Source organism: Denticeps clupeoides, unplaced genomic scaffold (genome assembly GCF_900700375.1).
Source record: "Denticeps clupeoides unplaced genomic scaffold, fDenClu1.1, whole genome shotgun sequence".
NCBI classification, from domain to species: domain Eukaryota; kingdom Metazoa; phylum Chordata; class Actinopteri; order Clupeiformes; family Denticipitidae; genus Denticeps; species Denticeps clupeoides.
In genome coordinates, this window is record NW_021630069.1 from 605,372 (window position 1) to 632,439 (window position 27,068).

The following is a 27,068-nucleotide window of genomic DNA, read 5'->3' on the forward strand; positions in this document are numbered from 1 at the left end:
AGCTGTTGTGTTACTTCAGCGCCATCTAGCGGACAGGAGAAAACTGCAATATCGTTCAACGTTGGAAATAAGGAAATGCACAATGTTACCTTAAGAAAAATATAGTTTCCCTTTTTAATGCACACGTGATCTACTCGTTTTCTAAATGTATATTAAAGTGCTTTAGAAAGGAGAACTAAATAGATTTTCTCTTGTAGTCTTGGGTCCATTCTGCCGAACCCTCTAACTAATTTTACATCTTTAAAAAAATAATCCTCTAAAACTGACTACAGCTTCCGGTTCTCCGCAAAGTCTAGTTAATGCCACAGAAATGTTCTTCAGAACAAGATTAATAAAGTATCGTGGCGGAACACCAATTTGATGCCTTATTCAGAGATTGGTAAAACAGACTAAAGGAACTTGCCTGCCTGCCTGCCTGAGGTCTGCCATGAACTCACAGTTTAGGTTTTTATAAAGACCACCGCAGCCTCATTGTACTTTTTCCATTAACTGCAGTCATCTTCAAATGAGCCAAATGAGGTAATATTTGTCACAAAATGTTTCTCTACTGAAAGCCTAACGCACGTCGGCTGTGTTGGTCGAAGCATAACTTGATTGGCTGGATGCCAAGTCGAGGTGATTGCTGATCGATAGCTCATGCTTAATTTGCTGGATTATTATGCAGATTTTTGGGTGTTTAATATCTGACTTTGAAATTTTTGGAGTTGAATCTCTGACGCTGAAAAATAGTTTTTTTGTCCTTTTTTTGGTTCTTTTACTTTGAATTTTTTGGCAATGTAAAATAAACACAAAAATATTGAATATTCATCAACATTATTTCAATACCAAAGAAAATTCAATATTCATAGGCAAAAAATTCAAATGCTAATAAAATTTCCGATGGAACAGGTTTTCTTCCATAGTTGACATTTTTGCAGATTTATTAACAAAGAAAAATATCACATAGTCCTATTGCTCCGTATTTAGTAGAAACACCCTTTTGATCTAATAGAGCCACAAGATTTTTTTGGAAATATGAATCAAGTTTTTCACACGTGGATTTGTGGATCCTCTTCTATTTCTCCTTGTAGATCCTCTCCAGCTCTGGCAGGTTGGATGGTAAATGTTGGTGGACCACCATTTTTAGGTCTCTCCAGAGATGCTCAATTGGGTTTAAATCAGGGCTCCGGCAGGGTCTTTCAAGAACAGTAACAGAGTTGCTGTGAAGCCACTCCTTCGTTATTTTAGCTGTGTGCTTAGGGTCATTGTCCTGTTGGAAGGTAAACCTTTGGCCCAGTCTGAGGTCCTGAGCACTCTGGAGAAGGTTTTAGTCCAGGATATACCTGTACTTGGCCGCGTTCATCTTTCCCTCAAACCAATCGTTCTGTCCCTGCAACTGCAAAACACCCCCACAGCATGATGTGGCCATGACCATGCATATTGGACCGCAAGACTTTACAGGATAGTGAGGACAACTGAGAAGATTATTGGAGTTTCTCTTCCCTACATAATGGACATTTACAAAACATGATGAATCCAGAAAGTCACCAGCATTGTGAAGAAACCTTGGGAAGGAGTGATACATTTACAGCATTTACCTCTACACACCCCTCACATGTGTTCTTCAACCTCCTTCCATGTGGAAAAAGGTACTCACTGCCAGACTCTGCAATAGCTTCTGTCCACAGGTCTTCAGACAACTGAACACTCACAGCCTTTCCTCTTTAGACTGAAACACACACACACATACACACACACAACCTCTGTTATGTTGAGTAATATTATCTATGGGGTTTTTGTGTGTGCATGCCCATGCTGCCCTGACATTGTGATTGCATGGCCACCGATAGGTTTTCTATTGCGCCTTTTATGGTGATATGGTATCAACGTTACCTGTCTGGCCCGTCACTGTCTTCACACGTTTTGCACATCCCTACACATCTTGCAGTTTGTTTGTCTTGTCTTGTGTGTCCTGTTTGAAATAGCCAACATATCCACTTACAATCATCCTACATGATGTAATCCAGTTATATCCTGTTTGACCTGTTCATTGTTCTGAAAAGTTCTACTTTTCTCCTATAGAGAAACCTGAACAGTATTTAAGTTTTAGTTGAAGTTAGTATAGTTTAGTGTGTATATACATGTATATTTTTCTTTTATGATTGCACTATGGGGGGTCTGTAGGGTGGTAGTAGCCTAGTGGGTAACACACTCGCCTATGAACCAGAAGACCCAGGTTCGAATCCCGCTGGTGACAGTGGTGGCCTAGCGGTTAAGGAAGCGGCCCTGTAATCAGAAGGTTGCAGGTTCGATTCCCGATCCGCCAAGGTGCCACTGAGGTGCCACTGAGCAAAGCACCGTCCCCACACACTGCTCCCCGGACGCTTGTCATGGCTGCCCACTGCTCACTCAGGGTGATGGGTTAAATGCAGAGGACAAATTTCACTGTGTGCATCGTGTGCTGTGCTGCTGTGTATCACATGTGACAATCACTTCACTTTTTTTTTTTTTACTACCATTGTGTCCCTGAGCAAGACACTTAACCCTAAATTGCTCCAGGGAGACTGTCCCTGTAACTACTGATTGTAAGTCGCTCTGGATAAGGGCATCTGATAAATGCCATAAATGTAAATGGATAAAAAAATATATATATATTTGAAGAGACTGGAGACGTTTTTGACAAGCCCAGGTCAGGCAGGCCCCACAAGACCGTTTGTTGGCTCGAAAATCCAGGCCCATTTTCCACTGCAGCAGAGCTCCACGAGACCTGGTCACCTGAAGTCCCTGTGTGAACCAGACCAGTTTGTCGAATTCTGTCTCAAAATGACCATGTTCAAATCAGTGCCCAGAAGGCAGCACTAAACAAAAGACAATTGAAAAACCGTGTGGCATCTGCCAAGGCCCACAGCCTGCTAAAAGGATGGATGCTGGAAAAGTGGCAGAAGGTTGATTTTTCAGATGAATCTTCTGTTGAATTACACCACAGTCACCGCAAATATTGCAGGGGACCTACTGGAGCCCGCATGGATCCGAGATTCACCCAGAAAACAGTGAAGTTTGGTGGCGGTAAAATCATGGTCTGGGGTTACATCCAGTATGTGTGCGAGAGATCTGCAGGGTGGAAGGCAACATCAATAGTCTGAAACACCAAGAAATCTTAGCTACCTTTTATATTCCCAACCATAAGAGGCCAAATTCTGCAGCAGGATGGTGCTCCATCACATACTTCCATCTCCACATCAAAGTTCCTCAAGGCGAAGAAGATCAAGATGCTCCAGGATTGGCCAGCCTAGTCACCAGACATGAACATCATTGAGCATGTGTGGGGTAGGATGAAAGAGGAAGCATGGAAAACAAAACCAAAGAATACTGCTGAACTCTGGGAGGCATGCAAGACTGCTTTCTTTGCTATTCCTGATGACTTAAAATTGTATGAATCACCGCTACTTAATTTGCTGACATTTTTGTATTTGCAGTAAATTTGTACAATTTCTGTATAGGCGACAAAACTTTTGTCTTACCGAAAATTGACCTTTCTGTCTTGATTTAAATGATTAATCTTTTTTCAGTGAAACTAATTCATTTCAAAGCATTAAACATCATTTGGTAGGTTTTAGCTTTTCATATGAGCTATTGATTGATAACACCACAATATGAGCTATTAAGATAAGATAAACCTTTATTAGTCCCACAAGTGGGAAATTGCGGTGTTATTGATAACACCGATTGATTAATTAAAATCCTGATCCACCAAGATGCCACTGTGCAAAGCACCATCTATACACACTGCTAACTGGGTGCCTGTCATGGCTGTCCACTGCTCACCAAGGCTAATGGGTTAAAAGCAGAGGACACATTTTGTTGTGTCACCATGTGCTGTGTTTCACAATCACTTTGCTTTCACTTAATTTCTCCTGGGTCCTGCAAAAACGAAACAAACTGAATCTGCACATTAAAGTGAATTGATTGTCATACACAGCAAAGCACATGGTGCATTCAACAAGATGTGTCCTCTGCATTTAACCCATCAGCCTGAGTGAGCAGTGGGCAGCCTGACAGACGCCCGGGGAGCAGTGTGTGGGGATGGTGTTTTGCTCAGTGATTCGATCCAGCAACCTTCTGATTACAGGGCCGCTTCGAGGAAAAGTGTCTATTCCTTGGGGTGATCTTGGAGTTGGAAGATGGCTGTTAATACTGGAGTGCAAAATTAACACAATGGAAGATGGACAAGAAAAGGTCAAAGCCAAATACATGTTTATCTGGTTACATTTCAGTATGGCACAGACAACAGATTTTCAGTAAAAGATCTTCATACATATTTCTTAATATTTTTTTTTGTGTGTGTGTGGGGGGGGTAGTAGTGGTAGAGGGGGGTTCACCCATGTCACCAAACACAGGAAGTGTTACCAGAAGGACCGTCCCAAACACCCCAGGAAATGATGAGAATTAAACAAGGCAGAAGTTTGCACTTCTTGTCCCTACAGAGTTTCCATGTGTGCAAAATTCCATTTGGAATGTCAGGTTTAAAATGTGCATCATAGCCAGCTTTAGATTTACGAGTTAATAAAAGATGAATTGACACCAAATTTAAAGTGTCACCTGTTGTATTTTTATTGTCGTTGTAACACTGTTGAAATGTCCCTCCCACCCCCGTCTTCCCGTCCTGCGGAAGTGTGAGGACCGGGTCCTCCTGAGTCCTCCTGGGTGTCCGGGGTCTTCAGCCCGTCCTGCGGAAGTGTGAGGACCGGGTCCTCCTGGGTCCTCCTGGGTGTCCGGGGTCTTCAGCCCGTCCTGCGGTCCTGCGGAAGTGTGAGGACCGGGTCCTCCTGGGTCCTCCTGGGTCCTCCTGGGTCCCCCTGGGTCTGCAGACATGGCTCCTTGCCGGGTGAAGGTGTGCGTGTGTGTGGCGCTCGTCCTCCTGGTGCTCGTGGTTGTCCTCTGCGTGACTTTCTTCCACGACCACGGCTGTCCGGACGGATCTTTCCGGAGAGCCGCGGTGGCCGCGGACTCCCGGACCTGCTCGGAGGTCGGTCGGTAAGTTCGGGGACACGACGGCGAATACGGTTTTATATCGAGCTGAAAGTATGAAACGTGAAGTTGGCATGTGGCGGCTCGCAATGGCGACAGTTTACTGTCCCGTCAGCTCAAATTTAATCTCCTTCTGTCGCGCAATACTGTCCTGCCTGGTCCCCGCAGTCAATATCTATTTCTGAATAAAATTACCTTATTTACAAGGCAAAACGTCCTGTATTACATTTTACAGGTCTCACAATGAAAAGCAAAACGTTTTAACCACGAGGAATGTATGGAATAAAGATTTCTATATGAAGTACAGTATCAGCAGTTCACTATAGATGGAAAGCAGCCTCATTATTAGGAACTCCAGAAGGACCAGGGAGGACGCTGCTCTCTACATGTCTTCCGTTGGGTTTATTTTAGTGGTTTTTTATTCTGGGAAAGATGCTGCAGAGATCTCGCATGGGTTGTGATTGTTGCCGGGACCAGTCGTTTTAGGAAAGACCCAGAGGAGCTTGTCGAGTCAGAAAGCTCTGGAAACTCACGACACACCTGGCAGAACATTGTTATTTGGCTTGTTCAGAAATTGTATGGAAAGCTATGCTTGCTTTTTGCCTCATTGTCGGATTTGTCATCACTTTTCCGCTTTTTTTTTGGAACCTGTCTTATTTAAATCCATCGTAAATCCATCCATTTTACACACGCACACGGTCTCTGTGACACGTTGAAACTCGCTACGGGGGATTTCCCTCGTCATGCTGAATAGGAAGCTAATGAGCGATAAGACGGTAGCCCGATGGGCAGGGCTGGAATAGCCCCGGGACGTCGGGCCCTGTAAACTTCCTCATCCCACTTCTCAGCAGCACATCCGGCATTTTGTAGGAAAGGAAAGATTTTATTATAACTCTGACATTTAAGTATTTAAAACATGTCTAAGAGTGTAGAACATCTGTCTCATACATAGGCCTACATTTTATTGGTTGCTCTTCTGACATCCTTATGTTGTGTTTTACTATTATCATAATATTCAAGTGAAAAAAGATGCAGTGACTTGTCACTTGTGATACACAGCAGCACAGCACACGTTGACACAGCAAAACGTGTCCTCTGTATTTAACCATCACCCTGAGCAGTGGGCAGCCACGACAGGTGCCCGGGGAGCAGTGTGTGGGGACTCGAACCGGCAACCTTCTGATTATGGGGCCGTAGTTTATTCATTAAATACTAATATTCGATCAGTCCTCAGGATTGGCCAGGAATTGGAACTGAGAAAGCAGAATTGGTCCATTTCTATCTAACATTTACTCTATTTTTTCTGAACTAGAGACATTCTGAAGCTTGGGGGATCTGCAGTAGATAGTGCTATTGCTGCTCTGTTGTGCACTTCTGTCATTCACCCACAGAGTATGGGAGTTGGCGGGGGCTCAATCTTCACCATCCGTGATGCAAGTGGTAAGATCAGAATTTCATTAATGTGCTTTTGTCATGCTGTTAAGAAGATACTATCACTGAGAATTCGTCCATGCACAGGAAAAGTTCAAATCATCAATGCCCGGGAAACTGTGCCAAAGAATTTCAACCCTGAACTGCTGAAGAAATGCACACAATCCTTTCAGTCACTTCCAGGTATGCTGCAGTGTCTTCGGAATGATTATTTTTATCATCTTCATTATTTCACACCAACCAGTACATGACACACTTGCACACACACTCCCCAAACTGTCCACTTAGGAAGCAACACTGATTGATCATCAATTTCACATGCTGTTGTACAAATGGAATAGACAACAGGTGGAAATTAGCAAGACCTCCCCAATAAAGGCGTGGTTCTGCAGGTGGTTCCACAGACCACTTGTCAGTTTCTATGCTTTCTTCCTGATATTTTGGTCACTTTTGAATGCTGGTCAATGCTATATCCACCAACAGACTGTCAGTGGATGCTTTAGTCCAGGTCTGGGAGGAGGACTCTCAGGAGACCACCTCAGCAGGAGCATGCCCAGGAGTTGTAGGGAGGTCATACAGGCACTTGGAGGCCACAGACATCAAAGTTGGCTCAGCCTGTATTGTGTTTTTCCAGTTTTAGACTCCAAATCAAACATTGATGGGTTGATACATTTGTTCTTTTGTTGTCAGAATATTCAACTAAGAACAAAGTATTTAATAAGAATATGTTATTGATCATATCTAGGATTTTTTTTTTTTTTTTTTTTGAGCAGTGTATATACAGTCCCAGTCGTTGTCTCAACGGGGAATTGTCCATGTGGTTTTCCTCTCTGAGAAGCATGTACAATATGCTTTAAACCTGGCAGGTCTGTTTTGCTCAAATCGGTTTGGAATTTGATTTTAGTCTATATTCAAAGAAAACGGGGAATCATATGAGATTCTCACATGAACATTTATTCTTCCTTTGCATTCTTTTTTATAAAGGTCAGAATGAGGGAAAAGGCAGCTAAATGAAGAATATGGTTTTCTTAACTCCAGGTACTGAGTGGATCGGTGTTCCCGGTGAGGTCCGGGCCTATGAGGAGGTTCACAGGCAGTATGGGAAACTGCCCTGGGCCAGTCTCTTCCAGCCCACTATCAAAATGGCCAGGGAGGGTATCCCACTGTCACCTGTTCTTGCTCGATTTCTGTACATGTTACAAGACGACAAGACACTGCAGCTTCGGTAAGATGGAGATTCACATGTAGATTGTGAATCTGGGTACATCATTAACATCTCATTACCTACTAGATGACTGAGATAAACAGGAACACAAGCTAATGAGCATTTAGCTGGAATTTGAACGACTGGAAGATGTAGGCCACTTTGTTTAGGCAGCTATGCAGCTCCTCTTCCAGGCAATGGTCATCTCGAAACTTGACTATTATAACTCTCCTGGCTGGAGCCACTGCATTCACCATAAACCACTCCAGATGGTCCAAAATGGTCCAGCCCGCCTCATCTTCAATCAGCCGAAACACACCCATGTCATGCCTCTTCTCACCTCTCTCCACCGGCTCCCGGTAGCTACTCGCATTGAGTTTAAATCCTTGATGCTGCCTACAGGGCTGTAAATGGAAGTTCTCCCTCTTACACCAACACAATACTAGCCAGTTACACTCCTGCACACCCTCTCAGATCTGCAAATGAAACCAGACTGAAAATCCCCTCTTCACGGGGTCTCCGATCCCAATTGGCTCTGTTCTCCTTTGTTGTCCCTGGCTGGTGGAACAACTTGTCCTGCTCCATTCAACTTGCCGAGACTACCACCAACTTTAAGAAGCAGCTGAAAACCCACAAGTATTTCAGACAAATGTAACACTTGCACACGTGCACACACTCACAAAAAAAATTGTCTAGCACCTAACAATTCCCCTGCATGTTCTATTCCTGACAGGTCAGGCCTTATCAGGACTCATAGTTTTGTAACTCAAAAACCAAATAAGAATTGCTGGTGTCTTCCTCTTGTAAGTCGTTTTGGATAAAAGCATCTGCCAAGTAAAGTAAAGAAAAGAAATACACTATATTAGCAAAAGTGAATTTTTGGAAAATTTGGACCTTTCTTTTAGAAGCGCGTTAGGCATTGTTTGTGAATGAGAAGGTTTTTTTCACCAGACCAAATAATCCTACTGGGTTTAAGATGCTGGAATTACCCTTTTATATTTACATGAAAGTACACATATTTACAACTGCTCCGATTACAGGAAGTTGTTCACAGATAAAAATGGGAAGCTGCTGAAGGAAGGAGACACCCTGAGGTTTGAAAAACTTGCTGATACCCTGGAAGTCATTGCAGAGAAGGGTGCAGATGCTTTCTACACAGGAGAAATAGCCAGAAGCTTAATTAGTGATATAAAGGATGCAGGTAACCCATTATGAATTAACACTTAATTAATAAAAAATTCTGAGGTGCATACCATTCCATTATTACAGTTATGATGTCTTAGCTTGTTCTTTTTTTGTGGTTTGTGTTTTAAGACATGCTGATTATAGCAGAGTGAAAACGTGCTACTTCTAACTGATTTAACTGGCTTTGTATCACTGGTTCTGAATGTCAGGGGGAATCTTGTCCTTGGAGGACCTGAACTCATTCGAAGTATCTGTGACCAGTGCGTGGAAGGTGCCACTGGGAGATTTTGATATGTATATCCCACCTCCACCAGCTGGGGGTGCTACACTCAGCTTCATATTAAACACTATGAGAGGTGAGCTGCTGTTGTACTGCAGACTTATGATCATTTAATTTAGTCATTCTTGGAATTGCAAGCAGGCTTGTCTAGTCAGGCAGAAGAATTGACTTTAGCTTTCATGAACATTACATGTGTAGACTGGTACAGCTAGATACTACTTGACCTATTGAACTTTGAGTTATAAAAGTATTCCATGATTTCAAATGGTTTTTTTTGTTCTATGCTTTCGTTTCAGTGTACAATGAGACATAGAAAAAGGGTTTCTAAATCACTTTGGAATCTAATTAAGGCCAATAGTCGGTCTCTGAATTTACAGTGACATTTGGTCCAGATGTGGGGCCCACTGTGTATAATTTAACACGTTTCTCTGCAGGTTATAATCTATCTTCAGAGTCGCTAAGAGGGAAACAGAAAACCCTTACCTTTCACCGCTATGTGGAGACATGTAAATTTGCTAACGGTCTGAAGAAGTTCCTGCGGGATCCCAGATTTGGTTCTGAAAGGGTATGTGAACATAAAACTGTTTTTCAGTTCCTTTTATTCCAGGGTGTCAAGAGCTCCTTGCCACAAATCATTCATAAGTCTTTCAAATACAACCCCAGTTTAAAAAAAAAACTTGGGATGCTAAGCAAAATGTAAATAAAAGTGAAGTGATTGTCATTGTGATACACTGCAGCATGGCACACGGTGCACACAACAAAATGTGTCCTCTGCTTTTAACCTTCACCCTTAGTGAGCAGTGGGCAGCCATGAGGTGCCCAGGTACCCAGAGAGCAGTGTGTGGGGATGGTGCGTTGCTCAGTGGCACCTCAGTGACACCTTGGTGGTTCAGGAACCGGCAACCTTCAGATTACTGTGTGAGTGCTTTGCGGTTGAAATACGTTGACGTCAGCCAATTGGCGCACAATAGCTGTGTAGGATAAATTGTAACTGAGCAGTGAATGTGAAAGTGTTGGAGCTAGTGTTGGAGATGTTGGAGCTGTTGGAGCTAGATAGTTCGTGTTCTGCACCATGCGATTTGCCAGTAAAGCAGAGCTCTAGACTAACTTTTTTGCTGGTTGCAAGATGCCGGCACACACAGTTGCAGCGGCTCGGTGCTCTCCCCTCCGGAGTGTCATTTTATGTGTATTTATGTGAGTTTTACTTTTAGTACAAAAAGTACAACTGCCACAACAGAACAATACTCCGTTAAGAGCAGAGGAGATGGTTTGTGTATTTATATCAACAACTGGTGTGCATACGTAGTGACAAAAAGCAGCATATTAAACTGTGCTACCAGAGGAGCTACCACGCTAGATAAGGTCTACATGAACATCAAGCTCCCACACCTGGCCCAGTCTGACCACATGTCACTGCTGCTGATTATATCATACACCCCTTCCACAAATCTGCTCCAACTATCACAAGATCCATCACAACCTGGCCTGATGATGCTTCTCTGCAGCTACAGGACTGCTGTGACTGAACCAACTGAGACTTTTTTTGAACATCCTGTCCTGGCACTCCACACTGACAGTTTTTTGCATATTGTGATAAAGTTCATTATTTCCTGTAATGTGCTGATAAACATTAGACTTTCATATATTTTAGATTCATCACGCACAACTGAAGGTAGTACAAGCCTTTTATATTTTTAATATTGATGGTTTTGGCATACAGCTCATGAAAACCCAACATTCCTATCTTGAATAGCATATTTCATCAGACCAATTAAAAAAAAAAAAAAAAAAGTCAACCTTCAAATAATCATGTTCAGTTATGCACTCAATACTTGGTCGGGAATCCTTTTGCAGAAATGACTGCTTCAATGCGGCGTGGCATGGAGGCAATCAGTCTGTGGCACTGCTGAGGTGTTATGGAGGCCCAGGATGCTTCGATAGCGGCCTTAAGCTCATCCAGAGTGTTGGGTCTTGTGTCTCTCAACTTTCTCTTCACAATATCCCACAGATTATCTATGGGGTTCAGGTCAGGAGAGTTGGCAGGCCAATTGAGCACAGAAATACAATGGTCAGTAAACCATTTTCCAGTGGTTTTGGCACTGTGGAGATCTGTGGAGATCTTCATCTCCATAAAGCTTTTCAGCAGATGGAAGCATGAAGTGCTCCAAAATCTCCTGATAGCTAGCTGCATTGACCCTGCCCTTGATAAAACACAGTGGACCAACACCAGCAGCTTACATGGCACCCCAGACCATCACTGACTGTGGGTACTTGACACTGGTCTTCAGGCATTTTGGCATTTCTCTCTGCCCAGTCTTCCTTCAGACTCTGGCACCTTGATTTCCGAACGACATGCAAAATTAGCTTTCATCCGAAAAAAGTACTTTGGACCACTGAGTGCTTCTGCCGTGGTTTCTGGTTCAAAAGTGGCTTGACCTGGGGAATGCGGCACCTGTAGCCCATTTCCTGCACACGCCTGTGCACGGTGGCTCTGGCTTTTCCTACTCCAGACTCAGTCCCCCAAGGTCTGGAATCGGTCCTTCTGCATAATCTTCCTCAGGGTCTGGTCACCTCTTCTCGTTGTGCAGCGTTTTCTGCCACACTTTTTCCTTCCCACAGACTTCCCACTGAGGTGCCTTGATACAGCACTCTGGGAACAGCCTATTCGTTCAGAAATTTCTTTCTGTGTCTTCCCCTCTTGCTTGAGGGTGTCAATGATGGCCTTCTGGACAGCAGTCAGGTCGGCAGTCTTACCCATGAATGCGGTTTTGAGTAATGAACCAGGCTGGGAGTTTTTAAAAGCCTCAGGAATCTTTTAGAGATAATTAGTTGATTCAGATGATTAGGTTAATGGCTCGTTTAGAGAACCTTTTCATGATATGCTCATTTTTTGAGATAGGAACTTTGGGTTTTCATGAGCTGTATGCCAAAATCATCAATATTAAAACAATATGAGGCTTGACCTACCTTCAGTTGTGTGTAATGAATCTAAAATATATGAAAGTCTGTTTATCAGTACATTACAGGAAATAATGAATATCACAATATGCTCATTTTTTGAGAAGGGCCTGTTTAAGAGGAGGATCGAGAAGTACCTTGACAGCAACAACAGCAGGCAGGTTTGTAAGGGAGTTCAGCACATCAACTACAGGACCAGTCATGGAGCTGCTGAAGGTGATGCCTCAATGGCAGAGGAGCTGAACCACCAGAGGCAGCTATTCCAAATGCAACAGCAGCAGCTCACAGCAACTTCACCCCCACCCTTAAGTGGGAGGAACATGAAGTGAGACGCTCGCTCAAGGCTGTCAACCCCAGGAAGGTGGCAGGTCCCAGCAGTGTGCTGAGGAACTGTGCAGAGCAACTGGACTCGGTCTTCACCGAGATCTTCAGCCAGCCTGTCCCACCCTGCCTGAAAACCTCCACTTAGTCCTGTTACCAAATAAAATCCATGACCTGTCTGAATGACACTCGGCCAGTATCGCTCACTCCAGTCCTAATGAAGAGCTTTGAGAGACTGGTCTGGAGTCATATCATCAAGAGGGTGTCCGGCGTCCGCTTCCTGGACATTCACATTAAGGAGGACCTGTCCTGGGGTGCGAACTCAACTGAGCTGGTGAAGGTTCTCAGGGAAAAAAACCTCTTAAACTGCTGGTGTTGTATTGAGAGCATCCTGTGCTCCTGCCTCTGCATACGGTTTTCCAGCTGCACAACAGCACAACAATCACTGCAGCAGATTGTGAAGACTGCCCAGAAAATCATTGGCTGTTATTTATCCTCTCAGGACTAACTGCACAGCTCTCGCTGCCTCAAAGAGAGCACAAAACATCATAAAGGACTCCTCACAACCCGATCATCAACAACAACAACATTTATTTCTTATATAGCCCAAAATCACATACAGTAAGTCTCAATGGGCTTTGACAGGCCCTACAGTTGACACCCCCCACACTTGACCCTTCTGCACACAAGGAAAAACTCCACACAAAAAAACTCTAGGAGAGGAAAAAAAGAAAGGAAGAAACGTTGGGAAGGAGTGATACAGAGAGGGACCCCCTTCCAGGGTAGAGTGAGCCTGCAAATGGTGTCAGTGCAGGGTTGGATATGATATAATGATAAGTCCTACAGTTGTAGGATTGGAGAAGTCCAGGATGTATTCAGTGTCATGGTCTAGATTACGTGTCCGTAATGATGTTACTGGTCCATTTGAAGATCCCTGAAGCTGTAGTTGTAATGGTGGTGGTGGCTGTGGTGACCCTCTGGTTTGTTTCATGTTTTGTCCTTGTAAAGCAGTTGTCAGGAACCAGGATGTATTTGCTGGTCTCTTCACTGGGATCTACCAGTAGTCTGGGTGCTTGATTCCGTGTCTCGGAGAAAAACAAACAGAAGCAGCGGCAGACGGTTACACTGTACGACCGATACTGAAATATGTGGTTATGGTGGTATATTGGTGCTACAGTGGCCCGGTACCCTAACTAGGACAGCCTAACTAGGGTGAATTTAACTTTGTCTGTGTCTAACAGGGGGACTGTGTGATAAACTGGACTTTATAATTGACACTGCATCAAAATGAAGTGAAATGAGGGTCTAGGACTTTAGCAAAAAGCCAGAGAAAACAGATTTTTGAGATTGGATTTAAACACTGAGACTGTGTCTGAGTCCCGGACACTGACAGGCAAGCTGTTCCACAACTGCAGAGCTCTATAGGAGAAGGATCTGCTCCCAGCTGTGACCTTCTGCACCTTTGGTACCAGTAGTGACCCCGCACGCATTGATCGAAGGGGGCGTGGCGGTTCGTAAAGAACCAAAAGTTCACTCAGGTACTGTGGGGCGAGACCATTTAGAGCTTTATAGGTTAAAAGTAGGATTTTGTAGTCAATCCTAAATTTGATGGGTAACCAGTGCAGTGATTGTAAGACTGGGGTGATGTGGTCAAATTTCCTGGTTCTAGTTAGGACTCTGGCTGCAGCATTCTGTACTAGCTGGAGTTTACTCATGCATCTACTAGAGCATCCAGACAGTAATGCATTGCAGTAATCTAACCTTGATGTAATAAATGCATGGACCAACTTTTCAGCATCATGCATTGAGATTATATTTCTTATTTTCGCAATATTTCTAAGGTGAAAGAATGCTATTCTAGTGACATTATCTACGTGCGAACTGAATGAGAGACCTGCATCAATGATGACACCTAGATCCTTCACTTCAATACTCGGTGAGATAGAAAGGCTATCCAGGGTTATTGTGTAGTCAGCCAGCTTACGTCTGGCTGCTTGAGGCCCAAGTACAAGCGCTTCTGTCTTGTCAGGGTTTAACAGGAGAAAGTTGGTGAGCATCCACTGTCTAATGTCCTTCAGACAATTCTCTATATTGTTCAGCTGCTGCCTCTGATCTGGCATTGCTGACAGATACAGCTGTGTGTCGTCAGCGTAGCAATGAAAGCTAATACCGTGTTTGCGGATGACGTCGACTAAAGGTAACATGTATAGAGAAAAAAGTAATGGACCTAGGACAGAACCTTGTGGAACACCAAACTCTACTTTACTATGTGAAGACGAAACACCATTGATGTCCACAAACTGATATCGGTTGGTCAAATATGATCTGAACCATTCAAGGGCTGTTCCCTTAATCCCGATAACATTCTCTAACCTGGCAAGAAGAATAGCGTGATCGATAGTGTCAAACGCTGCACTCAGATCAAGCAGGACAAGCAGCGAAATGAGTCCCTGATCAGAGGCCAACCACTTTAACCAGCGCTGTCTCAGTGCTATGATGAGGTCTAAATCCTGATTGATATACTTCGTGGATATTGTTACAGTCTAGATATGTGCTCAGCTGCTGGGCTACGACTTTTTCTAAGATTTTTGATATGAACGGAAGGTTGGATATCGGTCTGTAATTTGAAAGCTGACTGCGATCAGGATCCGGCTTTTTAATCAGGGGTCTAATGACTGTTACCTTGAACGAACTTGGTACGTGGCCGGTGCTAAGCGACGAGTTAACAATTTTGAGGATAGAATTTATAACATTGGGTGCTATTTGCTTAAGGAGCCTTGTTTGAATCGGATCTAAAGCGCAAGTACATTGATTTGATGATGAGATTAATTTGATTAATTCATGCTCTTTAATAGGGTTGAAATGACCATGACCAGTGCCGATTGCTGCCATCAAGCAGAGATACAGGAGTATGAAACCAGGACAAACAGACTTAACAACAGCTTCTACCATGTTGCAATCAGGGCACTTAATGACATTTAACACACCTTTCCTCCTCCAACTCAATAAGGTTTTTCATCTCACCCTTTACATTTTATATTTTGTATCATATTCTGTATTAAATTTGTATTATAGTAATATATGTCTTAAGCTAGCTTTTTTTCAATGCAGTATTTAAGATACCTCTCTTACTCAGGGACTGAACCTAATTTAGTTCTAGTATTACAAAGATATTCTGATGCTGATTCTGTTGCGCCTAACTTTTTTCATGCCATTGAATTTAAAAATGCAGCGTTACAGGTTCACTTTTCTTTTGTTTAAATTGCCCTCTATAGAGTCAATGTTGAGCTGTAAATGAATATCAATCTGGATAATAAAGTTATTTATTTGAAGTATAATTCTACAAGAAAGGTAACTTACTGAAATTATGTTTCAATTATGCTGGAATAACAACATTTATTTATTTCTTATGTAGCCCAAAATCATATACAGTATTTCTCAATGGGCTTCGACAGGCCCTCCACACTTGACCCTGAGTGAGCCTGCAAGTGGTGTCAGTGCAGGGTTTGTGATTGTCCAATAAGAGAAAAATACGTGTCCTTCTGTACTTTGGGTACCAGTAGTGACCCTGCACCTGTTGATCACAGGGGGTATGCCGGGTAGTAAATAACTAAAATGTCCTCGGCCAATCAGAAGCAGGACCCACCCTTTACAATCTCTGATTGGTTAGAATACGACAGACTTTCAGTTACTGAGACTATTTCCCCTTTGTTGCACCATTCAGGAATTTTACGTTTGAAGAGGTAGTCACATTATCTGAATTATCTAAAATGATATCTTTTAGATATGTATTCAAACCACAAAAAAAAAAGTTATTTAAAATTGAAAAAAACCCGCCTTTTCATTAACTATTTTATTGCATCTGCAATTGCAAACCCGTGATCAGAAGGTTGCTGGTTCAAACCAAAACTGCCGAGGTGTACCACTGAGCAAAGCACCATCCCCACACACTTTTCCCCAGGTGCCTTTTGTGGCTGTCAACTGCTTAAAAAAAAACTCTGTAAACTCTTTGATTAAAAAAAAATAAATACAAGTCACTAGGAGAATTATTCTCCCAGCAGCCACAATGAAAATGTTAATTTCCATCACTGCTTCTAATGCACAGGAACCATTAAAAATGACCCAGGAGGGCTTTGCAATGAAAATGAGGGCCCTGATCAGCAGTAGTCAGACTTATGGTCCTCAGCACTATAACGTCACACCATACCTGGATAGCTGGGGCACCACTCACTTGTCCGTACTTGCTGAAGATGGTTCTGCTGTGTCAGTGACAAGCACAATCAATCACATGTAAGTACCCAAGTACCCACATTTCCTTATTATATTCTCTTTGGGAGATACATGTACACTACTCTTTGAAAGTTTCGGGTCACTTAGAAATGTCCTTGTTTTGCTCCATTAAGACATTAGATGTTTTAATGTTGGAAATGGCTATAGTAGCTGAAATTTGCTGTCAATAAATTATATATCTACACACAAGGAGAGGAACTATCAACAACTTGAATTCTAGTCGATTGTCACATTAAAAGCTTCACTATAAAACCCAAATTCACACTAAAAGAGTATCTACTGCATCAGCAAATGTGTGTTTGACTACACCATTATTTCAAATCAAATTATCAAATCAATGTTAATGACTTAATTTTTGTCATTTTTTATATTGTAGGGAAGAGCTATAGTCTAAATAATTATTGTTAAGTATCTTGGAAAATTACTGCATAGAACCCATTGATAAACCTTTCCTGTGTGTGCAGCCTGTTACCATACAATATGCAAACTCTCTTTAGTTTTTATTGGAAAAAGAAAGTCATTTCTAAATTACCATAAACTTTTGTATGGGTACAGATCATTTGGATCACAGGGGAGTTAAAGGAAGCTCAGCTACCCTGAAAATCACCCTTCTTGAATGTCCTTACCTAGACCAGGGGTAACAAACCTTGGTCCTGGAGGGCACCAGTCACAGCTTAAATATTTCAATGCGGTTTGCTGGGTACAGTATTGTTCAAAATAATAGCAGTGCAGCGTGACTAACCAGAATAATCCAGGTTATATTTTTTATTGCTACATGGCAAACAAGTTACCAGTAGGTGCAGTAGATTCTCAGACAACAAACAAGACCCAGCATTCATGATATGCACGCTCTTAAGGCTGTGCAATTGGGCAATTAGTTGAAGCATCATGATATGGGCATGTTTCTCCTACTATGGTGTTGGGCCTATTTATCGCATACCAGGGATCATGGATCAGTTTGCACATGTCAAAATACTTGAAAAGGTCATGTTGCCTTATGCTAAAGAGGACATGGGTGTTTAAAACAAGACCATGACCCCAAAACGCACTAGTAAATGTGCAAAGTCTTGGTTCCAAACCAACAAAATTAATTTTATGGATTGGCCATAAAATTAATCCAATTGAGAACTTGATCTCAAAAATGCTGTTTCTGAAGCAAAACCAAGATATGTAAATGAATTGTGGAATGTTGTTAAATAATGGCTGGTAGTAGCCTAGCGGGTAACACACTCGCCTGTAAACCAGAAGACACAGGTTCAAATCCCACATACTACCATTGTGTCCCTGAGCAAGACACTTAACCCTGAGTGTCTCCAGGGACCCTGACTGTCCCTGTAACTACTGATTGTAAGTCGCTCTGGATAAGGGCATCTGGTAAATGCCGTAAATGTAAATGAATCATGCAGTGGGATAACAGCTGAAAGGTGCCATAAGTTGGTTGACTCCATGCCACACAGATGTGAAGCAGTTAAAAAAAATGGTGGTAATACAACAAAGTATTAGTTTAGTGATTAACAGGATTGCTAACTCCTAGGAAAAAAAAACATTTGTACAAAAAAATTGAGTTTGTAGTCAACGACAGACACCGCTATTTTTTTAACACACCCCTTTCAACTAATTTCCCAATTGCACAGCCTTAAGTGCGTGCATATCATGAATGCTGGGTCTTGTTTGTTTGAGAATCTATTGCACCTACAGGTAACTTGTAGGTGCAATACATTGTATGTTCGTGGGCCTTTGCAGCCTGCGCAAAGTATGGCCCTTCACACATTTACAGTCTGAACTTTGCATGATCTCATTGAAAGGGCATATACTCACATGCATACCTGCAGGAAACTCTGGCTTGGGAGGGTTGGAAAGAACCAAGATAATTTGTTAGGCCTTGCTAGTCTTATGGGGAGGTTTGAAATGCTCCAAAGAAGACCCGATTGACACAGCGGGGCGTACAATGCTTAAACTGTTTATGACCTTTGAGGAGACAAGGTCTGTCCTTGAGGCCTCCCTTAGCTGGTGCACCCCTTAACTTACTTCACATGGATCTGGGGAGTGAACATGAAAGGTTAAGCACACGCACAATTGCCACAGTCTTTTGGGTCTTCTTGATGGTTATGATATGACCAAAGATAAGAAAATTGTATAAGAACGAACGCCCCAATGTGCTGCAGGGCTTATCAGTCAACTGGCTGGCTGTTTTGTTGCATATTGCAATAAACAATTGTCTATAATAGTTTTCTGGTTTAATGTATTAATCGAATCCTCCACCACAGTAGCATCTCTGTACAGGCTGATCCGGAGGGCCAGCTCTATTCTATGATGCCCTCTGGACCCATTGGAGGTGGTGAGTAACAGGAGAATGTGGCTAAGCTGTCATCCCTGCTTGACAACATCTGCCACCCCATGCAGGAGACCCTGACAGGACTGAGCAGGTCCTTTTGTAGCAGGCTGTGGCCCCCACGATTTGGGACAGAGATTCAGAAGGTCTTTCCTGTCAACCACTGTCAGGCTCTACAACTGACCACACAATTATAGATGAATAAAAAAAAAAAAACACACACACATTCAATACACCATCTCCTCTTTCTCTTAAGTGTAATATGTGTATATTTACCCACTGTACATATGTAAAATCTCACAAATTTATATTAATGCATTTTATGTATATACTGCCTTTTTTTTTTTTACACAACTCACATTCTTTTTTTTCTGACTATTTATTTGCTTACTTGTACAGTGAATCTTTTATTATACAGTCGGCATAGTGTCTGTGCTTTTTGCTGCTCATCATGCACAGTCCACTTCCTTCCTTTCCCACTTTACCCACTAATAAAGGCACATCTTATCTTATATTTTAGACTTATTTGGCAAGAATAAATGTGTGTTCAAGCATTCATATTGGCCAAATAAGGCTAAAGTGTGAGGCTACAGATGATTGTAAATTAAGAGCCAAACTTCCAAATCACTATCAAGAAAACAATCAATTTGATTATTGATGTATCATGATGCAGCCCATAAATGAAAGTGAAGCGATTGTCATTGTGAAACGGCACAGCACACGGTGCACACAACAAAATGTGTCCTCTGCTTTTAACAGTCATCCTTAGTGAGCAGTGGGCAGCCATGACAGGCCCGTGGGGAGCAGTGTGTGGGGACGGTGCTTTGCTCAGTGGCACCTTGGCAGTTAAGGATTTTAAACGTTCAGAGTATGGGTCTGTTTCCTTACCCACTAATCCACCACTGCACCTACCACAAGATTTTTACATTACGTTTTCCAATACAAGAATCAAGGTCTAGTTCACCCAAGTGGGCACTTTGATTTATAAGCAGAAGAAAACCTAATCTGTTGTAATTCAGACCACACTGAATGCAGACCATTTTCTGCTCATTAGAGCAAATCCAAAGCCGCTTTCAGAAGGAAAGCAGAACAGGCGTGGTTTTCTAAACTCCCGGTAAGATGATAATGTTGTGTTGTAGACCTGTCTGACACTCAAGACAGCTTTTCCTCCATTCCTGCTTTGTGTACGTTTTGAAGGGGCAGACCCAACTCTAGCCTACAGCACATGACCACCAAGTGGCACGCTGCTCAGTGCAAAATGCCTACCTGGAGACGCGCTTATTCACTATTCCATTCTCCAAATAACTGTTGTGAAAGAACTTCTTAGTCAGATCCAAACTAAAAAGTTAGCATGCATGACTTTGGATGCTGGAAGGAAATCTTACATCTCATTTTCTGTTATTGGTTAAACATTTCAACATGTGTCACTGAACAATTTGTCTTACATGCATATTTGGTTGACATGTCTTTTCAGATTTGGGTCCAGACTTTATTCTCCAAAAACAGGCATTCTTCTCAATAATGAGCTTTCTGATTTCTGTGGAAAAGTGGACCAAATTCAGGCTGGTAATCCGCATTATTGTCTAGTCCTATTTCAAAATTCTTTAAATAATTAAAATGATTTTACACAGATATTTGTTTTCTTGTGTTCCATTCTGCTTTGAATAACTATAGTTTCTGCACACTAACCCTCCTTTGAATTCCACACAGTTACTATTTCTTCCCCACTCAATCTACGGATTCGGATCTACTGTATTTTGGATCCTTGGACTCTGTGTTGATAAACTAGACATTTTAGGGCATCCCCTATTGATACCCCTTTAATCCTCGTTGGAGGTTTCAATCATCCATAAAACATTCTTCCTCTCCTCCACTCCAACAACTGGTCTAAAACACATATCTTAGACCTAGTTTTCAGTCACCCATCTTCAACTACAGACCACTACACTTCACATCTCTGTCCACTTCTTTCTCTTCTTCTGACAGACCCTCTCATCTCATATTCGCTTTATTCATCTATTGATTTTCTTTGACCTCTATCCAAACCTCAAGAGGCTTGGGCTCCTTGTCTCTTAAATGCCCTATGAAGCAATCATAGGGTTCTGCAAGCAGCAGAAAGATAAATGCAGGAAAATCACAATTACAGTCAGGTGTCAACATATCGTGATCTTAAAATTATTTGAAGTAACTTTTACAAAAAAAAATTGACAAATCAAGGCAAATTACACCATTTTTTAAAATCACAATCGCTATTTATTTACCACTGACCCACCTGTACTACATACCCAAAGTGAAATGATTGTCACATGTGATACACAGCAGCACAGCACATGGTGCACACAGTGAAATTTGTCCTCTGCATTTAACCCATCACCCTGAGTGAGCAGTGGGCAGCCATGACCGGCGCCCGGGGAGCAGTGTGTGGGGACGGTGCTTTGCTCAGTGGCACCTCAGTGGTACCTTGGCGGATCGGGATTCGAACCAGCAACCTTCTGATTACGGGGCCTCTTCCTTAACCACTAGGCCACCACTGCCCCTAGGATTCCTCTTTATCATTGGAATACTTTTCTGTCCTAAATTCAGATGAGATCCTACAACTCATCACTCCATCTAGCCTAACCACCTGTTCATTGGATCCAATTCCTTACACAATGATTTAGTCTATTTCTTATGACACATCCTCCCATTTATCACATCCATCATTAATAATTCCATAACATGTGGTCTTGTCCCACCAGCCTTCATAAAAAGGCTGCAGCACAACTTATTTTCAACCTTCACAAATTCTACCACACTACTCTATTACTATGTTCTCTCCATATATTCCTGTAGCTGCTTACATTAAATTTAAAATGCTGGCCTAAAAATCCAAGAGAGGGTTAGACCCTCCTACCTCAGATCTCTCATCACTCCTCACTCTGCACCACAATGCACCACTCTGATCCTCAACACTACTCCATTGGTACCACCATATCTCAAGGTACTTGGAAAGCATTAATCAAGACTCTTCTCTGTTTTGGCTCCTAGGTGGTGGAATGAAATTTTATTAGATGTTCTAACAGCTGAGTCAAAAAAAGAATCATAGAAACTGTTATGGTTATTTTAAAGCACTTATATAAGTCACTCTGGATAGAGCACCTGCCAAATTCCTTAAATGTAATTTGTTTCTGGACTTCAGGTGAAAGACCCCCTTCCTCCATGAGTCCAGCAATCCTCTTTTCCAGGTCTAAGAAGGATACGATAGTGATTGGGGGATCAGGAGGCAGTATGATTACTACAGCATTGGCCTTGGTTAGTGTCATGATTACAGGACCAATAGGTTAAAGTTGAAAAATGATCAATTCTGCTACCCTTTGTGTTTGTGGAAAATACCCAGATGTAGTTGAACAGGGTAATAAATATGAATGATTATAATCCTAACTGTTTCTTAATACATTTCACTTAACTTTTTGCATTTTAAGTATTACAGATTTTAGAAAAAAAAATTGCTTTGATGTTGATGTTCATTGACTACGTATTTCTGTTTCAGACAATTATGAATCACCTCTGGTTTGGAAAGAGTTTGGAAGAAGCAATATCTGCTCCTGTGGTTTTTGTGGATTCCAAAAATGCATTGAATTTTGAGCCCAATTTTGACATGGTAATGAATGTTTGGGCTCATTGCAGCTTTGAGATTTAAAAGGACAAGTTTACTGGACAACCTGTAATAAAACAAACTAATACACTGCTCAGAAAATAAAGAGAACTCAAAAATAAGCAATCCTAGATTAGAATGATTAAAATATTCTTATTAAATACTTTGTTCTTTACCTACCTGTTCTTTACTGACAAACTTGATTTCTATCGATAATTTGTGTGATTTTTATCAACCAGTGAAGGTCTGGATTTGGAGCTACACTCAAAAAATGTGGAAAAACACACTACAGACTGATCCAACTTTGAGGTGATGTCCTTAAAACAAGTCAAAATGAGGCTCAGGTGCCTGTATGACCTCCCTACAACGCCTGGGCACTCTCCTGATGAGGTGGTGGATCTCCTCCCAGATGTCTTAATAATCCACCTGTTGTCTATTCCATTTACACAACAGCATGTGAAATCAGTGTGAATCAGTGTGTTGTGTTGTTTAAGGGTTCCCTTTATTTTTTGAGCAGTGTATAATGCTAGATTTTACAACAGTCACTAAAAGAAGAACATTTCTTCTCAAGAGAGAATTTCTCATTATGTTTCTGTTCACATTATTGTTCAACTCAGGCTAATGACAGGTTACAGGGTGAAGTGGTGACAATTCTTAACTGATGTACACTCACAAATAACAGGGTTGCTATGAAAAACATTTTACTACTGCAGCCTGTAGTTAATATTGTGTGTAACTTGTCATATAGTCACAGTTATAAGAATCATGCAAGAGGTTTGATTAAAGTGCAGGGTGACTGTTTTGAGGACATTGATTCACGTGTTAAGTGCAATGTTTTTCTACCCTGTGATGCATATTCACAGGTTGTTTGAACCCATTCTCAAACTGATAAATATCATAAATGCTACTTACATTGCCACTCACATACCAACAAGCAGTGTAACATTTCCCAGTGCCTTGCTGGAAGCTGCTTTATTTCAGTAGCATCGAAATATTCTGACATTCAAACAGATGCTCATGCAGGTAGAAGCAAAGGTGCAGCCCTCTACCAGGAGTGCTGTAAGTTTTACTCTGCACATTATAGAATTACATGCAACCGCCTCTCTTGCCAGGTCAGGTGAAATCAGGTCAGGTGTTTGGCCTTACTTCCCATAGGATGAAGGATGAGGGACCGGTGTGATGCAGACTCATTGGGATTGTCACACACTATGCAACTTTGTATAGAATGGTTACCCAAAAATGATCACCATGTATGCCATCTACTATGTTTCATGGATATTTATTTTGTGGCATATGCTTTTTGCTGCAACCTTAATATAAATTCTAAATATTTTACTGAAATTATAATGCAATAATACCTTCTTCTGTTCCACCCAGGAAGTTGTGCAGAACCTTAAAGATCTTGGACACACAGTGGAAGTTCGAAAGACGTTCTTTAATGTAATTAATGGTATATCTAAAGAGGGCAGCTGCATCCACGCTGTATCTGATGCACGGAAACTGGGAAAATCAGCTGGGTACTGATCCAACAAGGCATTTCATACAGAAATGACAAACATGATGGTGAAGCAGAATGGCTTCAGTACTGAAATATGATCTCACAGTGCATATTCCTAGTCTTTACGGGTTAGGTTTATGAAAACCATTTAGAGTCCGGTAATCAAGAAGCATTTTGAACCCTGTGATGTTGCTCCTGTATAACTACATTGCACAGTGCTACTGATGATATTAGCAGCCACTGTATGTAGGATTATGCCTGAGCTCAAAGACTGCCCTAGTATGACAAACCAAAAGATGTAAAGTTATGATGTAGGATTTGTATATATTGAGTGTATTTGTTATTTCAGCATATCACATCAGCTTTTTTTAATTATTTCTTCCAGGTTGGTGTGTTTTAAAACAAATGTATTCTTCATGTGTAATTGTGACACTAATCTGTAAACTGAAAAAGTAAATGAATACATTAATAAAGGAGCTACATAGAGAACATTGACTGCAACTGTAAAGACTTTTTACTACATTTTTAAATGGAAATGTTACACTGCAAAACACCAAGAAAAATAATATAAACTAGCAGATAAAAAGTGTTTTTTTATTTTAATATACAAGGACACACAATTTAATCAAATACTAAGCTATGAATAGTGACCTACTTTTAGATTACAACTACTACAACCAGCAGTACAGTCAATCAACATAATTATATGTTCAATTGATTCCATCATTTATTCAGAGACAAGTTTATATTTAGCAGTGTTTTAATATTTTTCCATTACTGATTGAATCAACACGAAGGGCTTTTTTTTTCTTGAAAAATATCCAGCAGGTTATGCAGCATGCACATTTTTAAAAGTTACCTTTAAAACTTTACTTTACTTTACTTTACTTTATTTGGCAGACGCTTTTATCCAAAGCGACTTACAATGGGAAGACACCAGCAATTCTCGTTCGATTTCTATAGAATATCAAGTATACAAACTAAGAGCCCTGATAAGGCTTAGACTTGTCATTGAAGAACATGCTCGGAGAGTGTTGGGTGCTAGACTAAGAAAAATTATAATGTATTTATACATTTTGTATTTGTTTGTTCAATGTGTATGCATGTGTATGTGTTAAATTTATCTGTAATATTTTTGGAATAAGAGGGTTTTCACCTTCTTCTTAAAAGTGGTGATAGTCTCGGCTAGTCGTGTGGAGGAGGGTAGGTTGTTCCACCAGCCAGGGACAACAACGGAGAACAGACATGATTGGAATCGGAGACCCCGTGAAGAAGGAATTTTTAGTCTCCTTTCGTTTGCCGATCTGAGAGAGCGTGTAGGAGTGTATCTAGGTAGTAGTGTGTTGATGTAGGAGGGCGCAGTTCCATTTACAGCCCTGTAGGCAAGCATCAAGGATTTGAACTCAATGCGAGCAGCTACCGGGAGCCAGTGGAGGGAGGTAAGGAGAGGTGTAACATGGGTGTATTTTGGCTGATTGAAGATGAGGCGGGCTGCCATATTTTGGACCATCTGGAGTGGTTTTATGGTGACTGCAGAGGCTCCAGCCAGGAGAGAGTTACAGTAGTCAAGAGAACCTCTCCACCAGCACAGGTGGGGACATTTACATTTACAGCATTTATCAGACGCCCTTAACCAGAGTGACTTACAATCAGTAGTTACAGGGACAGTCCCCCCCGGAGCAATTTAGGGTTAAGTGTCTTGCTCAGGGACACAATGGTAGTAAGTGGGATTTGAACCTGGGTCTTCTGGTTCATAGGCGAGTGTGTTACCCACTAGGCCACTACCAGCCCATGAAGAAGACTTCCACTATAAAAACAAAAAATCTCATTCATAGATGGAATTTTTGTGCTCCTAGGTAGTTTCACTGACTGAACTCAATACTTTCGACCCTGCTTTTTGCTGGACCACTGCTTATTGGATTTACCCCTGGATTGTGATGCTGACTCCAGTTTTTGTTCCAAACTGGTGAAGATGTGTGTTGTAGGTGATGCGAGTAAACCCGGGGAGCTCCACCTGCAGATGATCTACTGACTAGGTGCAGGTGTTGCCAGCATGGGGGGAGCCAACGAGAGGAACCTAGAGGGGAAGAGAACAAAATCAAAGAAGGTAAAGCTCAGCAATCAAGGCCCACTGTATTAGCCGATGATAGAAAAGAACACTAAAGGGTTAAGGTCTGTATACACAACAACGGGAAGAGCTAAAACAGACATAAACATCAAAATGCTGCAACGGCCACAGCATAGCGATATTTCTTTATCAAGAGTGGAGGACAAAAAAAAAAAAAAAACAGTTGGTACCTGCTAAACTTGCGTGAGAAGCAGCTCACTGGATCTACTCAATGTTTACCTACCTGGAGCAGAACCACTCCAGCCCACAAAGCACTTGCATCTACCTCCAACTTAAAAGGAAGGGAAAAAGGACAGACTCACTGACAAAGGGAGTTTTTACACTTTCAAATGCATGCGGACTCTGGTCGGACCAAATAAAGGCAACATTTGGGCTGAAAAGAGAAGACTCCAGTCATGCTGTACAAAAGCTCTTCCAGCTGGCCACAGAAGGAGGGTAGGGGTGAGAGATAAATGCATAGGACTACTTTAGTCAGACAGAGTATTTTCTGCTGTGCAGCAGAGGCTCTCAAGAAACTTTTTTTCTCACCGAGTTGGGTTATTCAAATCTTTATTTTCCATGGCAACAGGTCACCCAGATACTCGTTCAGTCTCTAGTAATCTCACAACTGGATTACTGCAACTCCTTTCTAGCCAGTCTACCTCTGACTGCCATCCAGCCTGTACAACTAATACAAAATGCAGCAGAACCTTCATAAAGACTCTCACAAACTATTCTCTACTTTTAACCACCTCCTGAATCCTCCAACACCCCCCCTCTACTTCTCTGTGAAGAAGGTAGTAAAGTCTTCAGATGAGAGA

General features: G+C 41.8%; 1 protein-coding gene and 1 long non-coding RNA gene across 3 annotated transcripts; one reads left to right on the forward strand and one right to left on the reverse strand.

Annotated features, from left to right (window-relative positions):
* Positions 1 to 1,089: 1,089 nt before the first annotated feature.
* LOC114782072 (uncharacterized) lies at positions 1,090 to 9,787 on the reverse strand. Its single transcript, XR_003747850.1, has 3 exons — positions 9,591 to 9,787; positions 1,873 to 1,951; positions 1,090 to 1,708 (listed from the first exon to the last, which is right to left on the reverse strand). It is a non-coding gene; the product is annotated as an uncharacterized LOC114782072 (long non-coding RNA).
* LOC114782069 (glutathione hydrolase 5 proenzyme-like) lies at positions 4,673 to 24,635 on the forward strand. Of its 2 annotated transcripts, XM_028968144.1 has the most exons (12): positions 4,678 to 5,013; positions 6,320 to 6,447; positions 6,526 to 6,621; positions 7,477 to 7,663; positions 8,683 to 8,843; positions 9,037 to 9,183; positions 9,542 to 9,672; positions 16,492 to 16,676; positions 20,483 to 20,574; positions 22,187 to 22,299; positions 22,538 to 22,648; positions 24,020 to 24,635. In XM_028968144.1, the coding sequence occupies exons 1-12, from the start codon at positions 4,850 to 4,852 to the stop codon at positions 24,164 to 24,166; spliced, it is 1,662 nt and encodes a 553-aa protein (XP_028823977.1). In that variant the 5' UTR covers positions 4,678 to 4,849; the 3' UTR covers positions 24,167 to 24,635. The 2 variants fall into 2 exon arrangements, with proteins under 2 accessions (XP_028823976.1, XP_028823977.1); XM_028968143.1 differs by having other exon boundaries at positions 4,673 to 5,013; positions 6,320 to 6,621.
* The last annotated feature ends 2,433 nt before the right edge of the window (positions 24,636 to 27,068 follow it).

Excerpts from the sequence above, each read along its gene's own strand:
- LOC114782069 (XM_028968143.1), top strand. The coding sequence starts at position 4,850 with ATGGCTCCTTGCCGGGTGAAGGTGTGCGTGTGTGTGGCGCTCGTCCTC. Across the intron at positions 8,844-9,036 it reads TAGTGATATAAAGGATGCAG|GGGGAATCTTGTCCTTGGAG; the intron begins GTAACCCATTAT and ends TCTGAATGTCAG. Across the intron at positions 22,300-22,537 it reads TTACTACAGCATTGGCCTTG|ACAATTATGAATCACCTCTG; the intron begins GTTAGTGTCATG and ends TTTCTGTTTCAG.